Source organism: Colletotrichum phormii (genome assembly GCF_030913505.1).
Source record: "Colletotrichum phormii strain CBS 102054 chromosome Unknown BDP81scaffold_24, whole genome shotgun sequence".
In the NCBI taxonomy this organism is placed as follows: domain Eukaryota; kingdom Fungi; phylum Ascomycota; class Sordariomycetes; order Glomerellales; family Glomerellaceae; genus Colletotrichum; species Colletotrichum phormii.
Window position 1 is genome coordinate 310,754 of NW_026851466.1, and position 19,168 is coordinate 329,921.

General features: G+C 55.3%; 7 protein-coding genes across 7 annotated transcripts; 4 read left to right on the plus strand and 3 right to left on the minus strand.

Moving 5' to 3' along the window:
- Positions 1-1,105: 1,105 nt before the first annotated feature.
- Positions 1,106-1,972, plus strand: BDP81DRAFT_453624 (uncharacterized protein; the record flags this gene model as incomplete). Its single annotated transcript, XM_060592852.1, has 5 exons — positions 1,106-1,205; positions 1,257-1,364; positions 1,418-1,551; positions 1,605-1,695; positions 1,749-1,972. 5 exons carry the CDS (start codon positions 1,106-1,108, stop codon positions 1,970-1,972), a joined length of 657 nt encoding a protein of 218 aa, XP_060440438.1.
- A 341-nt stretch (positions 1,973-2,313) lies between these two features.
- BDP81DRAFT_453625 (Fip1 motif-domain-containing protein) lies at positions 2,314-3,577 on the minus strand (the record flags this gene model as incomplete). The annotated part of the gene is made up of 4 exons (XM_060592853.1): positions 2,314-2,858; positions 2,916-3,157; positions 3,228-3,280; positions 3,371-3,577. The coding sequence occupies 4 exons, from the start codon at positions 3,575-3,577 to the stop codon at positions 2,314-2,316; spliced, it is 1,047 nt and encodes a 348-aa protein (XP_060440439.1).
- A 629-nt stretch (positions 3,578-4,206) lies between these two features.
- BDP81DRAFT_329991 (nucleoporin FG repeat region-domain-containing protein) lies at positions 4,207-5,699 on the plus strand (the record flags this gene model as incomplete). The annotated part of the gene is made up of 3 exons (XM_060585363.1): positions 4,207-4,262; positions 4,336-4,875; positions 4,928-5,699. 3 exons carry the CDS (start codon positions 4,207-4,209, stop codon positions 5,697-5,699), a joined length of 1,368 nt encoding a protein of 455 aa, XP_060440440.1.
- Positions 5,700-6,637: 938 nt separating this feature from the next.
- BDP81DRAFT_484273 (DNA-directed RNA polymerase III, subunit Rpc31) lies at positions 6,638-7,746 on the minus strand (the record flags this gene model as incomplete). The annotated part of the gene is made up of 2 exons (XM_060595100.1): positions 7,403-7,746; positions 6,638-7,333 (listed from the first exon to the last, which is right to left on the minus strand). The coding sequence occupies exons 1-2, from the start codon at positions 7,517-7,519 to the stop codon at positions 6,638-6,640; spliced, it is 813 nt and encodes a 270-aa protein (XP_060440441.1). The 5' UTR covers positions 7,520-7,746.
- Positions 7,747-8,280: 534 nt separating this feature from the next.
- On the plus strand, positions 8,281-9,479 carry BDP81DRAFT_329910 (uncharacterized protein; the record flags this gene model as incomplete). Its single annotated transcript, XM_060585353.1, has 2 exons — positions 8,281-8,431; positions 8,524-9,479. The coding sequence occupies 2 exons, from the start codon at positions 8,281-8,283 to the stop codon at positions 9,477-9,479; spliced, it is 1,107 nt and encodes a 368-aa protein (XP_060440442.1).
- A 349-nt stretch (positions 9,480-9,828) lies between these two features.
- BDP81DRAFT_329928 (Sec7 domain-containing protein) lies at positions 9,829-15,457 on the minus strand (the record flags this gene model as incomplete). The annotated part of the gene is made up of 2 exons (XM_060585356.1): positions 9,829-14,106; positions 14,159-15,457. The coding sequence occupies 2 exons, from the start codon at positions 15,455-15,457 to the stop codon at positions 9,829-9,831; spliced, it is 5,577 nt and encodes a 1,858-aa protein (XP_060440443.1).
- Positions 15,458-17,280: 1,823 nt separating this feature from the next.
- Positions 17,281-18,796, plus strand: BDP81DRAFT_330016 (dihydrolipoyllysine-residue acetyltransferase component-pyruvate dehydrogenase complex; the record flags this gene model as incomplete). Its single annotated transcript, XM_060585365.1, has 2 exons — positions 17,281-17,592; positions 17,732-18,796. 2 exons carry the CDS (start codon positions 17,281-17,283, stop codon positions 18,794-18,796), a joined length of 1,377 nt encoding a protein of 458 aa, XP_060440444.1.
- Positions 18,797-19,168: the final 372 nt, after the last annotated feature.

Here is a 19,168-nt window from a genome sequence, read left to right on the forward strand (position 1 = left end):
TTTCACTTACGACCAGCTAGCTATCAACACCAACACCAAACCTGCATGCCGAGACAGGTGAGGCAGGGAGAACCATCTCCAACTCTCCCATCTGGATTCAAGTCATTGACAATTGACAAGCAACCTGCTTCCAAGCCAACACTATGCTACCGAAGCCTGCGGACTCTTCCCCGAGTCCCCGTCTCGTCCAGGCCAAAGATACCCCCTCACACCTTCACACCCCGGAAAGACGTTTCAATACACCTCTCGCCCCTCGCGATGTTTGCTTAACCCCTCCATGCCCTTCTGTCCCGTGCGACGAAACCCACTTACTTATCTCTCTCAACCCCATCCGAGAGCCGGGACCGGAACACCGGGGCAAGGGTCCAACACCAAAATGTGTCATCATCAATCTACAATATTCAACCAACAGACAAACACTTCCAACGAGCCAATCACAGCCCACAAACATTTGCTGAAGGAAATATACCCTGGATAACACCATACCAAAAAAGTCGTCGACGAGGTCAGAATCATCGTTGGATTCAGAAACACGTCCGCGTTTACCGCCTTTTTGACTACTGTGGTGACGATGTTGGGGTCTGCCAAGGGGCAAAAGTCGTGATAATCGCTTATGAATGGCTTCCAAGGACTTCTAAGGAACGACGCAAACACGATAAGAGTGTGGATATCTGACGGCCCCTTCGTCGTCACGATCGACGAGAGTGAGCAAACACGCTCGTGATCAAGAATTGACAGCGCGATTTAACCGCCTCGTCGGACCTTCCTAGTAAGTTCGTCTTCGTTTAAGAAGGGCACCTCGCAGATGCATGTGGAAGAGTGGATGTCACCATACCAACGGTTTTCCGAGTGCCCGGTTTCTTCAACACATTCGTAACTTCTTTCTGCCCAGCCTTTCTTCTGCATAAACCATACACTGATTTCCTTCGCCAAAGAGGTTTAGGTGACGCCAAAGATCTAGCTCCTCACGATGCCACCCACGGGCCTCGATCGTCTGGCCGGCCTTGTTCGCCCGAGCGAGAAGACTGCCTACGCTCAACTTCAAGGTGACGAGCTGGGACAGACTCCGGAGCCGAGTTCGCGTCGTTGGTCTTGGTCACCCAGCATGTCTCAAGTGCTTCTTTTCTTGATCTCTATGGCTCTTCTTTTCGCTACTGTTGTTCATCATATCCGCGAGGGTGAACACTCCCACAACCAACGGACAAGTGAGAGAAGAGATAAATAGAAACCCTGAATTCATTGCTAACCCATGTCAGATGTGGGAAACCTCGAAGAGATTAGAGGTCCGGTGATGTTCAAGGAGGCCAGCACCTCAGGGCCGTCTCCGGAGCTAGATGCTGCTTGGGATAAGCTCATCGATGAGCGTGAGATTCCCTTCCCCCGCTCACTTCATGGCCCGAATTTCTCAACTTCCTAGGCCGTTTCATGCTCGTTCCCGATGAAGACTTCCCCAAGTCTGAGTTCAGGACCCGAGACCCGCTGAGGGCTTCGACCTCTACTCAGAATGGCACACTTGCTGTATTCGAGTATGTCCACGCCTTGCACTGCGTTGTAAGTACTCCACCCTCTCCCAGCGTCAGTTGAAGATGACTGACCGCCCCAAGCACTTGATGTGGAAGCAAACGTACCCCGAGTACTACAAAGAAGACCACTTGAAGATGAAGAAGCACCCAAACTGGCAACATGCCCACATCAGTACGTCGGGCTTTCCCACTTCCGTAATGAGAGAGAGCTAACAACGTATACAGACCACTGCGCGGACTTCTTGAAGCAGTACATCCTTTGCAACGCCAACTTTGCTTTCAACACGTACTCCTTCAACGAGACCCGCGGCGGCGCTGACGTGGACATCGTGTCATCGCACACGTGCATCAACTTGGATGCCGCGGACGACTACGCGAACCGACACTACGTCAACCGTTCTGAGCTGGCCATGGCTACAGGCAAGGAGATCACCGCTGATGTCTTTTGAAGTGTTGATGGCGGGGTTTGAATCAGGAATACTTCGTGAGAAGATTGGAATCCTGCTCAGGCTTTACTAGAAGCAGATCTGAGCATGAACCAAGGGATCACATTGCGAGCATGGAGGTTGCATGTAATCACTGTACGCAGATAGAAGCACAAGTCTCGAGAGAAATGCCAGATGACTTGTCAGGGTATCTCTATGCCTGCTTTTGCCGTTCCGCGTACCCATTCGCGGAACCTTCCTAAGCAAACCATGTGTGACCTCACCACCGAAAACCCAAAACGCCGGCCGGGCTGGATATACGTAACCAGCACATCTTTGTAAACAGACATAGAAGGTAGTTGTGACTACCACTGGCGACGTCCTCCACGGCCTCTGCCGCCAAATCCGCCGCGGTTGCCGCCTCCCATGCCCTGCTGGTCGTAGCCTCCGTACTGTCCCTGATTACCACCAAAGCCCTGGTTGAAGTTCTGGCCCTGTCCGCCCTGGCCAGCGTTGCCAGCCTGGCCCTGCATGCCATTGAACATGGCCGACATTGTCGAGGGATCCATCTGGCTGGGATCCATGCCCTGACCCATCATCTGCTGCATCATGGCTTGCATCTCAGGCGGCATACCTTCCATGCCACCCATTCCTTGCATGCCACCAGCCTGCGCGTTGCCGCCAGGTGCGGCGCCTCCACCGGGCATGTTCATTCCGCCCATCATCATCATGCCAAAGTCCTCCATCATCTTCTTCTGGCCGGCGGCAATGGCGTCGCCGCTGAACTCGCCGCGAACGGCCTCCTGCTTGGCAGCGTAGAGGGCCCAGGTGAACTCGTCGAAGCCGTAGTTGAAGTAGTCGCTGATATCGGTACCGGGCTTGCGCCAGGGCTTCTCGTTCTCGGTCAAGTCTACGCAAAACTGTTAGCCACGCGACGCCATGGAAGGCGCGAGGGAGTGGTGCTTACCTTCGTCAATGTTGACCGCCGTGATGGGCTTGCCGACAGGAGGGTAGTCGGGATTCGCGTTGACATCGATCGTAGATTTGGAAGCCGCGGCGGCAGCCTTGTCGGCGCTGGGGATGCCGAGAGGGAGGTCGGAGGGCGAGGCTCTCGCAGAGTCTTCCTCCTTTGCTGGGGCTGCCTTGATCGCCATGTCGTTGGAAGCTGACCTTTGTGGGATGTTTCTGATGTCGCTATAGCGAGATTGTCTGTTGTTTGTGTGAGCGAAGGCACAGAAAAGTTTCATGTCTTTGTAGGTGAATAGAAATTAAGACGTACGTCGGGGGTGCTGCCTTTGTGCCATCTTTGCGCTCGGTGATGATGTCGATATCCTGGAGAAAGCGCCAGAACAGTCAGTCGCCGATTCACAAGTACAAAACGGGAGCTTGAGGCCCTGAAATGGTGCAAGGTAGGATATGTACCGAGTCATCTTCATCTTCATCCATGGCGCCACCCTCATCTTCCTCTTCGCCCTCCTCGAGCTCTTCTGACTTGCTCTCCGGCGCCTCTACTTTTGGCGACGGCTCTTTTGGAGGGACAGCAGCATTTTCGGCTGTTGTTGTGCTTGTAGTGGTCTGCTCGGTGGGCTGCTCATCCGCGTAGAAATCGTCATCCTCATCGATGTCCATTGTAGCTGTGTTTACGTTTTACGATGTCGTCGGCAATGTTACAACAAAGTGGTGGAAGAAGTGGTTGTGGTGGAGGTGGGAATGGTCGTGCGGGTGTTGGTGATGCAGCTTTTGCGGGTTGCTTCGCATTCAATGGTTTGGCGCCTGGAGCTCGAAGCTCTGGCGCGCCGAGAGGACCACCGAGAGGACCACCGAGAGGGCCACGGCGGGCACCACACAGCAAGGGCCGTCCAGGCCGCGGACAGTATGCGCCACAGTCGGGCGCATTAGATAATCACCAGCCACATGGGGTGGATCTTGACGGCCCACAATTGAGCTCGGGGGACGGTGAAAAGGGAAGCCGACCAGCCAATGAGAAACCGTCGCATTTTATCAAGGCGGACAAGGCAAAACTCGCTGGAAGAGCTATCAAAGCTACTCATGGCCCGAGCGCCAAAGCAGCAGCCAATTCTTCCGCGTCGAAGACCGCGAAGCAGCAGCCAGGAGCAACAAATAATTTAACCAAGGAAGGCCATCACCAACCGAAACCATTTTCCCCCGAATCCCCGGCCTTGAGGACTCACGCGCCTACGCCTTGCAAGAACACACTCGAACAGCCCAATCTCGGCGCACTCGAAGAAAAATTCAAGATGTTTGGACGACCGGCCGGTGGCTTGAGCATCAACACTGGTGCCGCTAATGCAGGGTGAGTTGAGAGTCATGTTGTATACTACTCATTGTAGACTCGTCAAAGCTAACGACGATGCCAATATTTCCAGCACCGGTACTGCTACGACTTCCGCACCTGGCGGAGGACTCTTTGGAAGCTCGACGGTGACGACACAGCCTGCTACCGGTGGTCTTTTCGGCGGCACTTCGACGGCAGGAGGAGGACTCTTTGGCAACAAGCCTTCAACACCACAACAACCAGCGACCGGCGGCCTCTTTGGCTCGGCACCCGCACAGCAACCGCAGCAACAACAAAGTGGCGGGGGCCTCTTCGGAGGGGCCCAGACTCAGCAGCAGCAGCAGCAGCCTGCACAGCAAACCGGAGGATTATTCGGAGGGGCTGCGACCCAGCAACAACAGCCTCAGCAGCAGCAAAGTGGAGGGCTTTTTGGTGCAACCCCCGCGAAGCCGGCGACGGGCGGTCTCTTTGGTGGGAGCACAGCGCAACCTCAGCAGCAACAGCAACAGTCGACAGGAGGAGGTCTCTTTGGCGGCGGCAACACACAGCAACCCCAGCAGAACCAAGGCACGGGCGGTGGTCTCTTCGGACAGAGCCAGGCTCAGAACCAGCCGAAGCCCGGTGGTCTGTTGTAAGTGGCATCCCTGGAAGGCATTGGGCCTGTGATTAACAAGACAATACAGCGGCCAATCTCAGCCCGCAGGTAGCTCTGCTCCCGGCTTAACTATGGGTCAGTCGACGACTCAGCAAAGCGTTCCTGGCGTACGGGTAGACATGTCAAATATCAAGGGCACAACGCGGTTCAATGACCTCGAACAATCCATCCAGGCCGAAATGGAGAACTGCGATCTCATGATCCAGCGCTTCATGGCACACGCATCCGAGATCCGAGGCTTCATGGCTGCTCACGGCGGCGATCTCGCACAACTTACCAACGACGTCAACTGGCTCCAGCGCAAGTATGAGGGCGTCAAGACGACGTTGGACGAGGATATCGTCACTCTTGGACACCTCAAGGACCTGGTCAAGTCTGACGCGGACATTGCCAAGATGGCATTCGCCGGCGCCGACCAGCTCAAGCTCCCCGCACACTACCACCAGACTTGGCTCACACGCGGCGGATCGGGCGGCAACACGACCAATGGCAACCAGGACCGCAACCTCGAGGACGTGCTCACTCTCTTCTCCAACGAGGCCGATCGCCTGAAGGAGCTCAGCCAGTTCCAGGTTCAGAAGATCAAGGAGATGGAGCAGCACATGCCTGGCGTCGAGCACGGCCTCTACGAGCGTGTGCGATCGTTGCGAGACCAGACACAGGTGCCGGCCTTTAACATGGTCCTCGACCTGCTGGAGACGATCAAGATGATGGGTGACAAGATTTACGAGGCGGCGGGTAGCATCGTTGATGTACGAGAGAAGCTCACTCAGCTCCAGCGCCAATACCCCACGAAATGAGAGAGTAGAAACGAGGCAGAGATTGTCCTTGTGGATACATACGCAGGGGGGGAGGCCACGGTCCAGGGAAGCAAACGGCGTTCAGGTTGGGGAAAAGAATTATATACCGGCAGCATTGGCGAAATGAAGCATTGATGGCTCTCGGGCAATTATGGCCGTGGATCAGGGTTGTAAGGTTGTAATGCTTGGATATTGAGATCCCAGAATGTGATGGACTAAGGCTGCTTCACTCATGATGGGAAGTGAGGGCTGCGAGAGGCGGGTTGATGGCCTGGATGCGCAGGCCGGCTTCATAGCAATCAATGCCTTGCGAAGAGGATGAATCATCATCATCATCGTCCCGATGGCCATAAACGATTCGTCCTCGGAGTCGTACATCACAGGAATAGACGAGATGAATATTCATCAGCCTACTGTCCCTCATACTCAGGCCTAAGGCCTCATTCGTCAACCAAGCCCAATCGATCCCCATGGTCAAGCGGTATAACGCCCTGGTCCTTTAGTACAGAACTTAGTATGAAATCTCGAGGAGTCAACGGATGGAGGATTTCGTAGGGGTCCAGTTCGAATCACAAACTGGGCACCCGAGCCCCGAGCTTTTGCCTTTTGGCCTCTTTTTACAGGATTGTCACATTCACATATCCCTTGATGTCAAACAGTGAAATGTAAGTGTGTGTATATTGTATTCTCAACCTCGATATAAGGTAATTGATGGGGTATCAGGGAGCTGTAATCCGCTCAGCAAAGCCGTTCATCCGCCCAAAAACGCCCGGTGATGCCTCTCGTGTCTCGTCCGTTGGTGACAGTTGTGTCTGAGGTAGTAGCAAACAAAGGCCTCTGCGCAAATCCCTCCGCCTTTGCCACGTCCGCCGCCGTCGTCGCCATGACCGTAGCCATGGCCGTACACTCTCAGTAGGTAGATATAACCCACCCCAAGATCAGTACGACCCCTCCCGACCACCATGCTCATCATCTCCGCCCCCATCATCCTCCCCAAACTCCCCATCATCAAAGTAATTCTCCGCGTCATAATCGCCAGCATCAGAATCATCATACTCAACATCCTGCTCCTCCTCCCCGCCCTCCTCCCACTCCTCTTCCGCACCCTCACCCTCACCCTCTCCCATCCTTTCCAGCGCCTCCAACTGCTTCTTCGCTCCATCCGGCCCAACCTCACCATCCTCATCCCCCTCAGCGTGAACATGAAACACATCCTCCGCCGTAGGCAACGCCGTAATCCTGCTGAGTCTCAACCTCTTCGCCTCCCCGCCCCTCCTCTTCTCCCCAGGAGCAACATCATCCCCATCAAGCGTCTCATGCAACTCTTGCGGAAAGAATTCCTTACAGAAAGGACGTCCACCAAAGTCGGGCAGTGCGCGCTCTGGGCGGGTGAATTTCTGCGAGTATGTCGGGACCGCATTAAACGGATCCGCTGTGGCGCGGGTGCGCACGCCGTATTTGGCATTGACTTGTTCTTGGCCGTAGAGTTTGCGCGTCTTGGTTGGGTCCATGCCCCAGGTGCGTTTGCGGGTGTAGAGGGGTCCGTCTTGGAATTGGCGGCGGAAGAGGAGGAAGGCGTTTACGTTTGCTTGTTCGTGGTCTGTTACTGGTTTCGCTGTCGGGATTGCGTAGGCCTGTGGTGGTGGGCATGTCAGTGATTGATATACTTGAAGGCTAGAATATGTCAGGGAGTGTGTACGTACGGGGAAGAGCTCTGAAGGTCGTGTATCGGGTGCGTGTTCGCCGTTGTCCCAGGATAACTGGGGGCCCTGGCGACCCCCGCGCCCGCCGCGGCCACCACCTCTACCACCCCGCGACATTGTATTCTGTCTCTGTTGTGTCTGTAGGTCCTCGTGTGCAATTGAGCTGGTGATTGAATCTGTAAGGGCAGTTGCTGGGTCGGAAGGTTATGGATGTGCAAAGGATGCGTCAGAGCGAGAGTGGGTGTGGTGTTTGGTGATAGTTGAAGTCAGCCTCTCTTTTTTTTTTTTTGTCTCCGAAAAAGACCCCAAAGGTTGCGGTTCGGTTTGGGACGGCGCTGCAGTGCATCGACAGCCTTGAGTTTTTTAGCGGGGTCCCATCCCGCACCTCGCACCTGCAGTGCGGTGGGTGACGCGCTGTTGCCCCGCTTACCGGCGCTGTCAGGCACCGGTGTCACCCCGGGGCCGTTCAGATCTCGGCTCCGTCTCTAGGTACCTTGATGTGAGACTGTACCTCCCATCGGCGTGGGTACAAGATTAGGTATTCATGGCTTAATAGAAAATCAAACATTGCACTCCATTAACCAGGCAAATACCTCGCCATCAGCAGCTTCGTCACCCATGGTTTCCTAAGAATACTCAAGGCACCTGAGGTACGAAGCTCCCACACGCACGCAGGTCCACGCAACCAGCAGCCTGTCACTCCTCCTTATCTTATCTTAGCGTCCGGGGACCCTTAAACCGAGCTTCCCTCTCTTTCCCCCGCCATCTCCAACGCTCAACATCGACAGCTTCCCAAGCTTCACAATTCCGTCGCAAACACCACCACGGCTCCGTCACCACACGATACTCAGGACAACGGCAACGACAACCATCCACCGATGACAGAACGCATCGTCCCCAACATGTCCACCAACTCCGTCCCCATATCCGGCCTCGCCGAGCTCGAAAAGCACCTCGACGACCTCGTCGCCTCCCCAGACACACCCCTCGAACCCAAGCTCCTCGACGATGTAGAGCTTCAACTCAATGGTCAGCCCGCTTCCTCTCTCTTCCCATCCCTCCCCCTCGGCTTCTCTCTCACATCCATCCTCTAAATCAGATACTAACTACCTCGTCAACAGAAACAAACATCCCACCCCTCCTCCCAGTCCTCCTCCCCCCCCTAATAACAATCCTCAAAACCTCCCCCCACGACCCAAAGCCCCTCGTCTCCCTAACAATAAAACTCCTCTCCCCCGTCCCCTTCACCCAAACCCTCCAACTCGCAGACGAATCCTCCCTCCTAACAGCCCTCCGCTCCCCCTCCCCGCACGCAAACCTCCTCGCCCTCGCCATCCTCGCAAAAGCATCCGCCTCCCCCTCCGACGCCGCAATCCTCTCCCTCATGCCCCGCGTCGTCGAAGAGCTCCTCCGCCGATGGCTCTCTAGCCCACACGTCGAGGTCGGGGAGCGCGCGGGCCGCGTGTTGGGTGATTTACTCGACGTAGACTGCGAACTCCCGCCGCCGAGTACCTTACCTAGCTCATCTGCAACAGAACTCGTGAAGAGGAGAGCGCCGGGACAGGGAAGGATGTGGCGCCGCATCTTCCACGATAAAGAACTCTTCGGCCTCGTCCTCTCCCTCGCAAAAGGCATCGACCCTTCCCCCTCCCCGACCTCCGACCAAAACGAGGGACCCGTAACCCTCTCAGAGCGCCAACTCTCCCTAGTCCAAGGCCGCATCCTCCGCATCCTCCCACGCCTCGCGGCCCTGAACATCGTCGAAGTAGGCGTCTCGCAGTTCCCGGACCTGATGGGCTCGTCCGAGGTCGGTCTCCTGCAGCTGGCGGCGCTGCACATGGTGGATAAGAGCGATACGCTGATGCACCTGAACCTCATTGATTTTTTCGAGACGTTGTTGAGCGTCATGCGCGTGGTGGAGCACTCGCATCGGACGATGGGTATCTTGAAGGATCTGGTGAAGCAGGCGACCAGGGACGATAATCTTTTGAAGAATGCTCTGCGTAGTCTGCCGGATCGGACTGTACCCGAAGAGTCGGAGTCACTCAGAAACTTCATCAGAGACGTATTAGCTTGAGACACATGGCACACACCTTGAGATTTAGCAGGAAGCAAGGAAGGCGTTTAGGGGAAACACAAAAGGGACATGATGACCGGCAAGCACGGAATAAAACAACTTCTGTTAATAATAGTTCGACGTCGGTCGATCACAGGCCCACCAAGAAAGGGGGGTGGACGGTGAGTGGAATACCTCAAATATGGACACGGAACTGCGCAAAAACCACCCCCTCGACGATCCGAGCCGGGTCGAGTAATTTTACATGGAAAATAACCCCCTCCTACAGTCTATCCATTACGCCATCCCCATGTGCGTGCGTGCTCTGCCGTTTTTTTCATGTTTCCTCCAAAATAAGCTCCACGAAGAATCAACGCCTCATTCTCGCCGAGGCATCGCCCTCGGGCCCGTCGACTGTGTTTTCCGTGGCACTGCTGATGATGCTGTCTCTTCGATCCACCTCCACCTTGGTCATCCCCTCAATACCGAGGCCAACCTCGCCAACGCGTCTCAGGACAAGCAAGAGCGCCGTCCTGAGCTCCGAAGTAAGGTCCTTGCCGAGGAGCTCCACAGCCATGACGTAGAATTCCTTAATGTGCTTCTGGAAGGCGTCCACAGGGAAGGCCGCGTAGCCCTCGAGGACGTCAACCACCACAGGCCGCCAAGCGACAATGTTGCGGTGCTGGCTGTCCTCCTCGAGACCGACAAAGTCCTTGATGATGCTCTTGCACAGGGGCACCAACGCCTGCTCAATGGCATCGCGTGCCGCCGTGCGCTCGTGGCTATCGTCTGCGTACATGCGGAAGAGAATGGCGACGTACGTAGCGGCCGCTCCGCTCTCCTGCTTGAGCAGGTTGGGGGCTTGCTTCATGAATCCCTCGCGCCACAGTCGCATGCGGAGCTCCTTGTCCGCATTGAATTTTCTCGCAAAGAGGTACGACCTCTTGAGCAGTGCCATCAGTCGAAGAAGCTCCGTTGTCGGAATCTGACTGTATACGGTGTCGTTGCTGAAGAGCTCGTTTACCGTCTCGATCATGAGCAGCTGTAGCACGCATCTAGAGATGATTCTGTTGAAGTAGCGACGACGAGCCGCTGTGACCACCACCGGCTGCTGCTGCAAGTTTGACGTTGGCTTGAACTCCTCTAGCGGTGGTTGGGATTGAGGTGCGACCGGAGCCGTTGGCGTCTTCAGGTCGTCCTCGTTGATGCTTCCGAGGTGTGCATCACTCGAGTTGCCGTCAGAGTCTCCGTTCTTTTCTGCTCCGTTGATTTTCAAGTTGTCTTCCTCCATTGACGTTTCGGTAGGACTGAGGGGGCCCGAGAACTCCAATCCGTTTGGCGGCATGTCGATGGATGCTGTTGAGTTGATGGTCGTCGCGGAAAATAGCTGGTGAGCAGTCGTGCGTGCAAACAGCTCACAGAACGCCCCCACGATCTTGGCCCAGTGCTCGGCTGTAAACTTGGTGACATTCTTCAGGATGAGCTGCTGCAAACAGTTGCTGCCGATCCTGGAGATGGTGTCGTTTTCTTGGCAGATACAAAGAGCCAACAGCTCCAAGAAGCGGTCCAACATGTACTCCAATGCGTCAAAGTAATGCGTGAACAATGTGATCATGTTTCGGAGTGCTTGAATCATGGTTGTGGACAGCCAGACAGATAGCTCCTCGTGGTTGAGTGCATTGTTGAGATCCGGCCGCGACCGCAGCACCATGAAGATGGGGTAAAGCTGCTGCCGCCAGAGAATGTCCCAAAAGTCTGGTGGGAACTCGCCGCCGTACTTGAGGAGGGCCTCGAAGAAGTACTCAAGCGCGTTCGACCGCACTTCGAGATCCTCACCCGTCATCAGCACATCGTGGAAGGCGAACAACACCGGGAACCAGTATCCCTCCTCCACCGACGTCCGATTCTGTGATCTCTGCAGTGTGTCCGCTGCCGATGCCGTATGTTCCCCAGTGGCGTTCTGTCCCTTTTGCGACAGTGGGCATTCCGGTGTCTTGAGCATACGGGGGATGATTGACTTCAAGCTCTCGAGCGCCTGCAGACTCTTCTTCTGGAATTTCATGTTCTTGGAGAACTCGGTCAAGCAGACAATCAAGTCGGTGAAGGCGCCTTGCGAGATAACGACGCCGAACTTGGTCTTGTAGACCTGGGTCACGTTCTCATACGCAAGATTCACGATGCTCTCGTTTGTCTCACGGGCAGCTACCGTGAAGACACCAAACATTGTCCTCCATCCAGAGCGAATGTTGTCGCCTCTGGCTTGGATCATTTGAATCAAGCAACGCAATACCATGTCCTTGACAGCAATGTTTTGGGAGTTTGCGAGAACGTGTTCGAACGGCTTGAGGAAGTCTTTTTGGAACTTGAAACCAGCCAACTCCTCGAGCTCCATGAACCGCATTGACAGTTGGCGAAGCGAGTCCAGGGCGAAAAAGACAATGGTGATGTTGTTGTGGCATCCTACTCGGTTGAAATGGTCTCCAAACACGTCCCAAATGTTGCTCCACTCGAAACGCACACGCGTCATGTTGTAGTAGGCAATCTCGACAATCTTCTGCAGACTGTACGTTCGCGGGGAGTCGTTAGAACCGGACACCTTGATCTCATCCCAACTGACTTCTGTCAAGGCCTTTGCGAAGTGGACGATAGCCTCTCCGTTGAGATTGCCCGTGTTGGTAAATATCCTGTCAACTGCCTTGATCACCTCGTCCGACCGACTCTCCAGCGCAATTTCGTTGGAGAAGCCCTGCGGGCCGGTGCCAGACCTTGGACGGCCACCTCGCCTCTTGGACTGGGTGGAGGATTTAGAGTCGCTGGTGTTTTCCCGTTGTGGAGGCATGAATCGCGCCTTAGACACATCGGGAACGACGCTTTCGTCCACGCCGCCTGTGATCAGCTGTAGGCGATCAAGTTGGCTGATGCACATGAGGACGTCCTTCCACGATGACCGCAAAACGTTGCCTTCGGTTTGTCCGAGCTCGAGAATGACCTTGAGGGCCTCCACATTCTTAGCCATCATCTCCTGCGGGTTGTTCAGGTTGGTGGTGTTCTTGAGAGCGGACACAAAGGCCTCCCGTGGCGTTGACAGGTCAAAGACACACGCAATTTTGGTTGCAAGTTTCATTCCCTCGAGGCATAACTTATTGATCTCAAGGTTATGCGTCTTCTGCATCTGACTTGACAAGGCTGAAAAGTACGACATCCATGTGACGTCGAACATTGGGCCGATGTGCTGGAAAGAAGTAGCGGGAATGAACCTGACACCAGACCGCTGGGCGTTTCGTCTCTGGTTCTTGTATAGAGTTTTGAAGAGCTGCTCTGATCGTAACGCAATCTCTTCTGATTGCTGCAGGTAGGCTTCTCGTTGCAGATCTCGGCCCATGTTTGACAGGGCTTGACCGAGGCCAGCGGCAATACCAGTCGATGGTGGCGGGACAGCGCCAGCCGCAGCCGCAGCCTCACGTTCACTCTTGAGAACAATCTCGTTGCTCGCAATTTCATCATAGATGGCCAACAAGTACTCATCCGGCAAATCAGCATTGTCGTTGATGCCGCGGTTGTTCTTGATAAACTCTTCCTTGCTCATGCGCTTGGCGATTTTGCTGCTGTGCAAATCGGTGTTGAGCATGATGACAGAGTACGCAAGTACGTAGGCTGTATCAGCGTTGGCAAACGCGTTCGGATTGCCCATCACGTAGCGCTCAGCAAACTTCAACATGTAACGATCGATCTTCTGCGCCTCTCCAGGGAGTCGGAAAGACTGGAGGAACGTCCGCAGCGCATCGACGAATCTCTTCTTGGTGAATTCCATGGCATCGACAAAAGCGTGCATGGTCTCGATGTTCTTGGGGTCGCCTTCTCCCAAGTACTCACCGATCTGCGCCTTGTCCAGACGCTCCTCGGTGAGCAGGAACTTGGCGACATCTTGCGGGCTGTCGCTCGGGATCAAGCCGTTTTCGATCAGGAGCTTGATACCCCTTTTCGGTTTGAAGTTGAACTGCTTGACGGCGTTGTTCATCGCCGTCTTCCTCGCCTTTGCCTTTTCAAGCGACGCCGGATCGTCCTCCATGACGGGCGTTGAGGGCGCAGGGGTTTCAAAACGAAACGGATTGTCGTACATGCTCGGATCAATCGAAGGGCGTACATCTTCGGAAGTTCTCGTTTCGCCATCTGGCCTCACCCCGTTGGTATCTTGGCGGACTGCGGCGGACCAATCCACCATTGATCTGAGAGAATCCACCAAGGCGTCCAGGGCCACACGCTTCATGACATATTCCTTGGGAATCTCGTTCTCAGGCTCGGTGTGGGGTGTGATTTGCGCGACGGAAAGAGGCGGGGGCAGAATGGCTCTCAGCTGCCACTCCCCTCCTGAAGTACTTTTGGCGCCCCGTTCCTCGTATTGCTGCTCTTGAACGGGTGTTACCGGAACTGAAGCTGTTGAAAACTTGGACAAGTCCTCGATGATGGTCTGGAAAATGTTGTCTACACTGCGCTCGCAATCGTAGTTGAGATATGTCTCCACCAAAGCCTTCGAATCCGCGCAAAACCTGTTCAAGATGTTGACGACGTACACCTTTTGAGAGATGGGAGCTGTCCGCCGTGCCAGTAAGGCGAGGTATATTTCGTTGAGAAATACTGCGATTTCCAGCTTGAGAAAGTGTTAGCACGACGAAATGCAGTCAAAAAGTCCGAGCACCAACCTTAAAGGACTCTCTCATGTACTTGAGCATCAACCAGAAAATCTCGCAGCAGACATCAAAAACGCGATCGACGGAGCTTGCTCCGTTGCGCGTTATGCTAAGACACAAATAGAACTTGACTGCTTGAAGAAAGGTCGTGGGCTCGTTGCTCTTGGAGTTCATAATGGTACACAGAGGAGAAGTGAAGACGGCAATGTTGTTGTTGAGGAGGGTATGGATAAGGTGAAGTGAGATGAGCTTCGAGCGCATGGGCTGGCCGCGAAAGTCGTAGAGCTGGTCGGGCGGCAGCACTTTGGTGGAAAGGTTGCAGAAGGATCGGAAGACTAGGTAGGCGTCCTTGATGTACACCTCGTCTTCGGCGTCCAGTGCTTCGGGACTGTCTTCAAGGGACGACTCAGGGGTGGACTGCTCGGATACGGATCGTGCTGCTTTCCTTCCGGGCTTAATCTCCGTCACCATTGTCGGGCCGTCACCCAAGTGTGAATCGTCGAAACTCTTTCGGTGCTCCAAGTCCTTGAGTGTGAGCTTCCCATTGCCATTCTCTTTGCTTTCAGCCGGAGTCTTTTCGGTTTCGGAAATAGGGGCCGTGGTAGAATCGTCCTCTTCTTCATCGTCTGCCTCTTCATCTTTCTCTTCTGCGATGGTGGTGCCATTGATAGAATCGCCCTGCTCAAAAGTGATGTTGCTCGAGCTGTGTTTCAACTTTTCGAGGTTGACGCGGGCTTCTTTCATATGTAACCTTGTCTTTACGCGCTCGAAGACGGTGCCAACCATTTGTGTGAGTGTTCCTTGGGCCATCTGCTGGTTCGCAGTGCTCCTCGACAGGAGGAAAACATTATAGACTTGGCGAACGGCCTTGAGGAGACCGGCGCCGTGAACGACAATCTTGTCATTCAAGACAGCGGCCAAGAGCGACTTGACAATCTGGAGCTGGACCTCGACGCCGGTTGTCTCCCCCTGGAAGCAATCGCAAATGGTATCGATGGCTCGCTCGATGAGGGGGGCTCTGTCGGCGGGAGCATCTTGCTGGCCGTCTGCTGTGCTCGGCAAGCTGAAGTAGGAGTATGATATGAGCTTTCCGATGCAGTCGAGGGCGCCGGTGACTAGTTGGACATTTCCTGTGCGCGTTGCCAGTTGCAACGGGGCGAAGACTATTTCGGGATCCGGGAAATTCGGATCGCTCTCCTTGATGGCAGTGAGCGTCTTTTGGAGAGATTCGGTGAGCTGCTTGTTCCTCTGGGCCTCTTTGGAAGCGGCAATGGCCTCCAGAGAGGAGACGAGGAATTGAAGGGAGCTCATGGGGGAGCACTAGAGACACCAAGTGCCATTCGCGAGTCGAGGGACGGTTCGTGATCAGGAGAGGTTTCGAGAAACAGTCGACACGCCAATCTAGAAGTCTTGCAGCAGCAAAGGTAATGGCAAGGTATGTAGGTAAGCAGGGCCGGGCATCGAGGGGCGCATGCGCATATGCAGGCCGACGTGGAGAGGACGGGAAAGCAAGGGGTGGGCCCCAGGTTGAGGTGTACTAGTTCGGTGGTGTATCCGGCGTCTTCGGAGACGGCAGCATCGATCCTCGGGAGTCGTGGCAGTGGAGGATTGTGCTAGTGGCTATGGTGGCCGTGGTTGTGGTGATGATGGGATTCCAGGTTGGTGATGGAGTCGCCCCAGCTTCTCGAGAAATGCAATACGAAGCAGCACCGCTATATGCTGTAGTCTGTCAGTCCTTGCGAATTGGACAGCACAGGCAGACGGTAAGATGGAGATGGCAATGACGGTCCAAATTTCTTTGAATGGAGGGACCCCTGGCTCTGTCCCACGCTTAGCTTGGGGAATGGGACCTGGCACTTGGAGCTACTTGATTTCCTGTGCTCGTCTTGATAGTTGACACTGTGAGCTGTTCGTGCAGAGCTGCTCGTAAGGCGAGGAAACTCTCAAGCTTCGTTCGAACACTGTGTGATGAAGATGGCGACACTGTAAGCCGAGGTGGCCCTGGTCGATTTTAATGTAGCTGCTGGCTGCATGGAGCGTTCTCTTTTCTGAAGGAGGACTCCAGCCAGTCAGTCGACGGGACCATCTGGTTTACGTGGCGGACTGAGCCAAGGCGTGGCCAGGGAGCGGCCACCTCTTCGTGTTTAATTGCCTTATGTCAGCAATTGGAGATGAAGCACAGGCCGTGTAGATGTGGGGCCATGAGGCTGAGGTAAGCGAAGTGGCATCCGTGTTCTTTTGGCCTTCTTTTTTTTTTTTTTTTTGCCAACGTCGCGCCTCACGTCTTATCGGTGCCTTGTCTTATCTGCTCTTATCAAAGGTCACGTGTCGATGCGCTTACTTGCGGCCAATCACCCAATGAATGGAGCATAATCACCGCAGACCCGCACTGCTCTCAACATTGTCTGTTCTCATTGGACACGCGGTCTGTGTTGTAGTCGTGAGGTCCCTTGTTTTCCCGGGCTATTCCCACTCCACCATCTCAAGTCCGAAAAATTCCTTTGGCCTCTCGGTCTTAATCAAGACCGCCCAGCGAGCAAAGCGATCGCGGACCCTGTTGGCCCATTGGCGTTAAGCACCGGCCACAATTATCGGCGAAACTAAGTGCCTCCTGCCCACACCTGCCCTGTGCCTTGGGTGAAGACCAATAGGGTACCTATGTAGGTATGCTACAGGGCGCTGCTGTCCACTGTGTCCAGGCCTCACCCAGTGCCCTCAGTGAGCCAACGTGCGCCTAACGGCCGTCCCTCCCTGCGGCGTATTTTGTAGGGACGCGCTAGCTCCCATTTCGGCCTAGCGCCCCAAGCTCCATCCAGCGACGGAGCTCAACGCAAAAAACTCCAGCCCCAAGGAAAGATTCCCGTCCGACAATCTCGAGCATCAACCTCGTCGTCCCAGAATAATCCCGCGTCGTCTTCCGTCTTTCTTCTTTCTCCCTCCCCCCCCCCTTCTCCTCGTCTCGTGCAATCCGTCATTCAATTGCCCGCAGGCTTCAATTGTTCGACGTCGAAGGTCCTTCTTTTGTCTAAAAGGATCATCCTCTTGAATCGTCGCCCCCCGAGCCCGGTCCGCCGTTCAACCATCGCCAAATTTCTCCCTGCTTTCGCGCCGCCCGCGAGAGCTATTTATTCACCATGATCTCCTCAGTCCTGAGACGGACTGTTCGTCCGAATGCCCTCCTCCGCAGCAACCTCTCTTCCCAGATCCTGAGATGTTACGCCTCTTATCCCCCGCACACCATCATCAAGATGCCCGCTCTGTCGCCCACCATGACGGCGGGAAATATCGGATCTTGGCAGAAGAAGGCCGGTGACACCATCGCTCCCGGTGATGTCCTGGTCGAGATCGAGACCGACAAGGCCCAGATGGACTTTGAGTTCCAGGAGGAGGGTGTTATCGCCAAGCTCCTGAAGGAGTCCGGTGAGAAGGACATCCCCGTTGGTAACGTACGTACACTCCGATAGATGAATCCCAATTCCCCTCGTCGAGTCCGGCCGGCGCATTTCACCATCATCCCCATCATCATCAACGCCGCTACCAACAACACCGCCATGCTGTACGCGCAAACTGACCCGTCCTTCACAGCCCATTGCCGTCCTTGTCGAGGAGGGCACCGATGTCAGCGCCTTCGAGGGATTCTCCGCCGCCGACGCTGGTGGTGAGGCCAAGCCCGCCCCCAAGGAGACTCCCAAGAAGGAGTCCGAGTCCGCCCCTGCCCCTGCCCCTACCCCCGAGCCCGAGAACTCCTCCGACGACTTCAACAAGCCCGCCGGCAAGCTCGAGAACGCTCTGGACCGTGAGCCCAACGCCTCCTTCAGCGCCGTTCGCCTCGCCAAGGAGAAGGGTATCAACATCCGCGACGTCAAGGGATCCGGCAAGGGCGGTAAGATCACCGAGGAGGATGTCAAGAAGGCTGTCTCCTCCCCCGTTGTCGCTGCCCCCGGCGCTTCCTACGAGGACTTCCCCATCAGCGGCATGCGCAAGACCATTGCCTCCCGCCTCCAGGAGTCTACCCAGAACAACCCCCACTTCTACGTCTCCTCCAGCATCTCCGTCAGCAAGCTCCTCAAGCTTCGCCAGGCCCTCAACGCCTCCTCTGACGGCAAGTACAAGCTGTCCGTCAACGACTTCCTCATCAAGGCCATCGGTGTCGCCTCCAAGAAGGTTCCCCAGGCCAACTCCAGCTGGCGCGGCGATGTCATCCGCCAGCACAACACCGTCGACGTCTCCGTCGCCGTCTCCACCCCCACTGGCCTCATCACCCCCATTGTCACCGGTGTCGAGGCTCGCGGTCTCGAGGGTATCTCCACCGAGGTCAAGAAGCTCGCCAAGCTTGCCCGCGACGGCAAGCTCAAGCCTGAGCAGTACCAGGGCGGCTCCATCTCCATCTCCAACATGGGCATGAACGACGCTGTCGACAACTTCACCGCCGTCATCAACCCTCCTCAATCCACCATCCTCGCCATCGGCACCACCAAGAAGGTCGCTGTCCCCGCTCTGTCCGAGGACGGCACCACCGGCGTCGAGTTCGATGACCAGATCACCATCACCGGCAGCTTCGACCACAAAGTCGTCGACGGTGCCATTGGTGCCGAGTTCCTCAAGGAGCTCAAGAAGGTCCTCGAGAACCCCCTCGAGCTCCTTCTGTAAGCAGAATCTGCTGTCGTTGTTGTTGACGTTGCGTTGCGCGTGCGGAGGCAAAAAGAGGCATGATGAAAGTTTCGAAGAGGCGTATCCGGCGTGAGAGAATTATAGACATCCAGGCCGATGGATATGACCTGTGGCTTTTTCGCCAATAGGGAGGAAGCGGAGGGCAGTGAAAGACGGGGCCGAAGCATACACCATCTGCTCGGCGGCGAACGAGGAACGAAACCACCCCCTACCACAACCTACTTCCCGTGTACAATGATCTCCTGAACTAATGCTGCATCTCGGGTGCGGAAGAGGTTTCTGTCTTGTACATTTGGTCTCCTATTCCCAATTTACCCAGAAATCCAAGCAGTTACCGTTGAAAAGCTGAAA